The sequence below is a fragment of the Phragmites australis genome, chromosome 2, assembly GCF_958298935.1.
Source record: "Phragmites australis chromosome 2, lpPhrAust1.1, whole genome shotgun sequence".
In the NCBI taxonomy this organism is placed as follows: Eukaryota; Viridiplantae; Streptophyta; class Magnoliopsida; order Poales; family Poaceae; genus Phragmites; species Phragmites australis.
In genome coordinates, this window is record NC_084922.1 from 24,236,921 (window position 1) to 24,241,744 (window position 4,824).

Genomic DNA, 4,824 nt, shown 5'->3' on the forward strand with positions numbered 1-4,824 from the left:
GCCAAACTCGAAATCTGGTACGTTAATAGATTACACAAGGAAGATACAGCTACATATATAAAACAAGCAAAACTAAACGGAGTAGTGAGTTAGATCAATACAGCAAGTCCACGTTACGTTCAGCGCAACCTTAGCACGCACCAGCCACGCATACATCACCGCTAATTGCTTCATTGCGTCAAGCAATATACACACGTGATGATCAAAGTTAGCAAGTGTACATAGTCCATAGATATGTGCATGGCCAAGTTTTTAGGCCTATGCAGCGGTAGCTCCATGCATTTTAGCGAATGGAGTAAATATGCCGGTGCTTGATTTGTTACACAATTTGAACAGCTCCCGATTGCGCCGACCTTTAGCTCCATGGAGTAATCTGCTTGACGCTCTTGCAGATGCTGACCTGCCAAAAAGAAAGCGCACGTTTGCATCGCACGTGTGGGTGAATTGAAACAAAAAATATGGACTGAAGAAAATTGTCGACACACCAATCCGTATGTGTATGTACAAACGAGATAGTATGTTATATTAGTGCTTTCTAAAACCTGATCTATGTATAAATACCTTGGCAAGCATTGAAAGGACAAATGTTTGCAAGATTGTGTGAAACAAGGGCGAAATTTCTGAGACACGAACGATCTAGTTCGATTCAGGACACATGAGAAAAAAAAATCTATCTATGCGAATATGCACAATTATAATGATTTAATATCTTGTTACGAGGATCCATACGGTATTATTTTTCTTGTTATTCGTCGAAATTTTGGTCTTATTCTTTGAAATCATAATGAATGAATTTCAGCCTCTTCCTGGGTTCAGGTCTTCTAGATAGTTCTGTAATTTGCAAAGTCCTTGCAATGTTTGTTACGATTTTCAACGGAGCAGATAGAACGAGGCTGATTGAAAAGAGAGCGGATATATTTTCAAACGCGACATCATTTACATGTGGGGTTTGGTATTTCATATGACAATTTTGTGTTCGGTTGGGAAGTACTTGTCATTATGGCATGAGAGTTGAATTTCGATGGCGTGGTGATAGGGAATAATACATTATATAGAATATTTATTCAAAATTATTAGTGTATTTAGCTTGATGAAATATGCCGTGTGCTATGTAATTTCATTATTAGCATGCATGGAAAAAATACGTTACACCTGTTTTGCTCAAACGAAATGTTAGAGTCATAATAAAAAAATAAAAATAATAAAAAAGAGTCATATTTGGAATGCGAGGTTTCATAACAGCTTCACAGAAATTGTTTAACTTCCTATGAATTTCAGAGAGAATGTCCACAGAATGTCTTCTGTTTCAAATAAACAATGGCTTACTTGTTAATCACGAGTTTGATTTAGCTGTTTCGGTATAGGACCTTTCTAGAGGAAGCTATACAGTTTGAACATGAGGAAGTGAAACTTGTTAGTTTCAGGCAAGTTTCATGGGCCTTTGAGTTTTAAAAGAATATGATAGTTTGACTGTTTCAAACAAGTTTCACATGTGTTCTATGTTTCAAGTGTGAAATTCGAGCTTGAGAGGTATTTGGAATTTTCAGGTTTTATAAAGAACAAAACATTTAGTTACAACCAAGCATCCCAAAATAATTGAAGTGAGGAACCCAAGTTTCCAACATGTTGTCATGTTGCAAAGGCATTCGAGCAGTATATCGTTTTTTTTCCTTTCCCTGTCATTCATTCTGTCTGAGTATGTGATTGCATTTTTACTAGTAAACATGCAATGGCCATGGCCCACGGTAAAGTACGCACTTCTGGCTTTGGCTTCACAACTGACTCTAAAACAGAGCAAAGCAGAACAAGAGCAGAGGAAGGCGGGAACACGTACCCACAAACGAGACGTGGTCATGTTGGTCAGGCTCCTGTTCCTTCTGAACCTCGTGATCTTCACCGACCCCTTGGCGCCCTCCTCGTCCTCAGAATCCTCGCGCCCATCTGCCGGCCGTCGTTGAGCTCCGTGGCCGTGATCGTCGCTGAAGCAGGACACCGATGAGGAAGACGACGACGAGGCCGGGGAAGACGCCGCTGTCGAACAGCTGCAGGCGTCGTGATCGTGGCCACCTTTCTTGCTTCCGATTCCAGGCGACGCGGCCGAAACCTTCCTCCAAGAAAAGAATCCAACGCCGGCGCTCGGAGTCCTCCTGAAGGTAGCGACGCTCCCGCTCCTCTTCAGCGCCCTCGGGGGCCTCCTGGCGCCGCCGGCACAGCCGTAGGGGCCGTGGAGCACGGTCTTAGGGGACAGGAGCGGGTGCTCCGCGGTGGACGTCACCTGAAGCCGCGGCGGCAGCTTCAGCGGCACGGGGCACGCCCCGGCGCTCCCGCCGTCGTGATCACCGCCGTCACTGGCAGCGTCAGTGGCAGGGGCATCGCCGTCCGCGAGAACGTGGCTCGCGGCGTCAGCCGGAGCGGCCGGCGTAACGCTGTTGCCGGGGTCGCTCTGCGGCTTGGGCTTCCCGGGCGCCTCCTCCCAGAGGAACGGCACCGCGACGGGCGGGCGGAGCGGCGGCGTGGCCGGCGCGTCGTCGTCCAGGTCCAGGTCCGCCACCATGGTCGCCCTCGACGGCTCGCGGACGTGGCGCAGCGCAGGCGGCAGCGGCAGGGGCAGGGACGGCTGCCGCCTGCTCCTCACCGCCGTGGCCTCCGCCCCCATCCTTGGTGGCAGCTATAAGCTCTCACTCCAGGCGCCGGCCTCACACACTCACTGCACCGGACACGAACGTGATTTGGGCGCGCAGAGTCAGTCGAGCTACGATGGTCGATGTCGTGCTCGTCCCTGCTCGATCGATATAAAGGTCGCGCACGACGAGTGGAGTGCGGAGACGTGAGAGGAGGAAACGAGAGCGGGTCAGGGACGGGAGGAGCGTCGTCTAAGCGCGTGCGCCGTGACCCTGATGAATGGCATGGGGTCCCAGATTCCAATTCCGATCTTGTGGACAACCATGCCGCGGGGTGGGTGGGTGGGCGGATGGAGAAACCGATGGAGACATGCAGTGACTGACGCACGCTCGACACTGGGAGCGCCCGGCCCGGCAGAGAGCAACGCATGAAACGGCCGCACCGCGCTCGCCGCGAGTGGGACGCACGATTGAATTGCTCCTCCGTCCACCACCACCTCCGCGGTGGGTTTGGTTGGTTGCTTGATCCGGTTATGGTCTAGGCTCCTTTGGAGGTGGAGCTACAGCTACGTTCACCCGTGCCCGTGGGTCAAGGGCATGTATGCACACAAGATATGGACTAATCCGTAAATCTCTAAACGGGTAAGGATTCTACCATGTACCAAGAGGAGAAGAGAGATCTACGATGCTTGTGTTGCGGAGAACTTGTTGTAACTTTGCGGGCCAGACAAAATTGTTATGGTTGTTAAAAAAAAAAACAATGCATACCATGTAGTACTAGTGTTGTAACGAAGGCTTAGATTTGCCAGAATCTAGATTTGTGTTTAGATCTCTGTCAGGGTTTAAAGGAAAGTGTGGGAGAACCATATAAAACACAATGGCCATTATCATCGATAAATTGTGCTTTTGCTCGCGCACTTGTTTGAAGGTTCGATTCGCCTTGTTTACTACGCCGCTCGACACCAAATGGCGTCCTTCTTGCACAGCCAGAGATTTTTTGGTTCAGGATGACGTACACGGCCCCCTGTTTTCCCCCACCCTGTCAAAATCCTGCGCATGCTTAGGGAGGCTGACCAATTCAAGGATGGATGATGGATGGATGTCATCGCCGTGGCATAGACGCCTGGCATATGCTGTGCCAAGTAGAAACTATCCAGTACCAACCAAGGGCGAGTTAGTGGTAGATGCTCATCAATTTCAACGAAGCTGTCTCGACATAGAAAAGCATGCAATTTCGGTACAACAAACTACTGTTATTTGCCAATCTGCGCAGCTGCTGGACGAAGACTTAGGGTTTGTTTGTTTGAGTTTCTGTTTCTGATTTTTTTAAAAGTTATATTTTTGGTTTTTCTGAAAAACTACTTTTGGATTTTAGCTGTTGATTTTTACAATAATTTTTTAGTTTCTCAGCACATTACTTTAAAAACTATTATCAGCTTCTAATTCATTTACTCAGAAACAAGCTTCTGACTTATCTAAAAATCACTTTTCAACAAACTCATTTATTTAGACTTCTGATAGAGCCTGAAACAAACAAGCCCTTGCATTTGTTGATTCAGCTACTACTCCAGAAAATGCAGTGTGGCTAGAGTTGATCAGTCTGTTTCAAGCAAAATAGAAGGTGTCTTCAATTTAGCTGCGGAGCAACCACGATCAGAGAACAAGATTTAGCGAAACCGACCATAAATTATTGGAGCACTGCTCCAAAAGAATATAAGGGATCGTCGCTCTCTCGCAACCCTTTCGAACCCTTTAGACCCTCGGCTACTTGCCCTATCTGCATGAATCGAGTGCTAAAGAATTAGCTAGTTCTAATCTTCTTGAGCGTTCATAACTGCTCCTGCTAGTCTTAGACGAGACCTTGTGTTGCCTTGATGATTCCATATGGCCTCTACTTTTGAACTTATTATAAAGAACCACACAAGTACTCTTCCTTTACAAGTAGCAGTCCTGATTATAAATCCTAATAGCTATCTTTTCCCGAGTCCTAATTCGAATAGCATTGGAGACACCCGTTTAGAATAGTTGATAAGATTTGATATTTATAGTAATTATTATAGTAATGACCGGTTTAATGGGTGACCAATGATCAGTATATGCACCGATGAATAATGCTCCGACCATGATAAACAGTGTTCCAACCACGATGAATAATACTCCGACCTCGATAAACAGTACTCTGTCAGATGAACAGTAGCTCCGA

The 4,824-nt window shown here is 46.8% G+C and overlaps 1 protein-coding gene across 1 annotated transcript; it reads right to left on the reverse strand.

Moving 5' to 3' along the window:
* Nucleotides 1–3,094, reverse strand: LOC133904204 (uncharacterized). The gene is made up of 2 exons (XM_062345680.1): nt 1,835–3,094; nt 1–400 (listed from the first exon to the last, which is right to left on the reverse strand). The coding sequence occupies exons 1-2, from the start codon at nt 2,654–2,656 to the stop codon at nt 356–358; spliced, it is 867 nt and encodes a 288-aa protein (XP_062201664.1). The 5' UTR covers nt 2,657–3,094; the 3' UTR covers nt 1–355.
* Between the last annotated feature and the right edge of the window lie 1,730 nt (nt 3,095–4,824).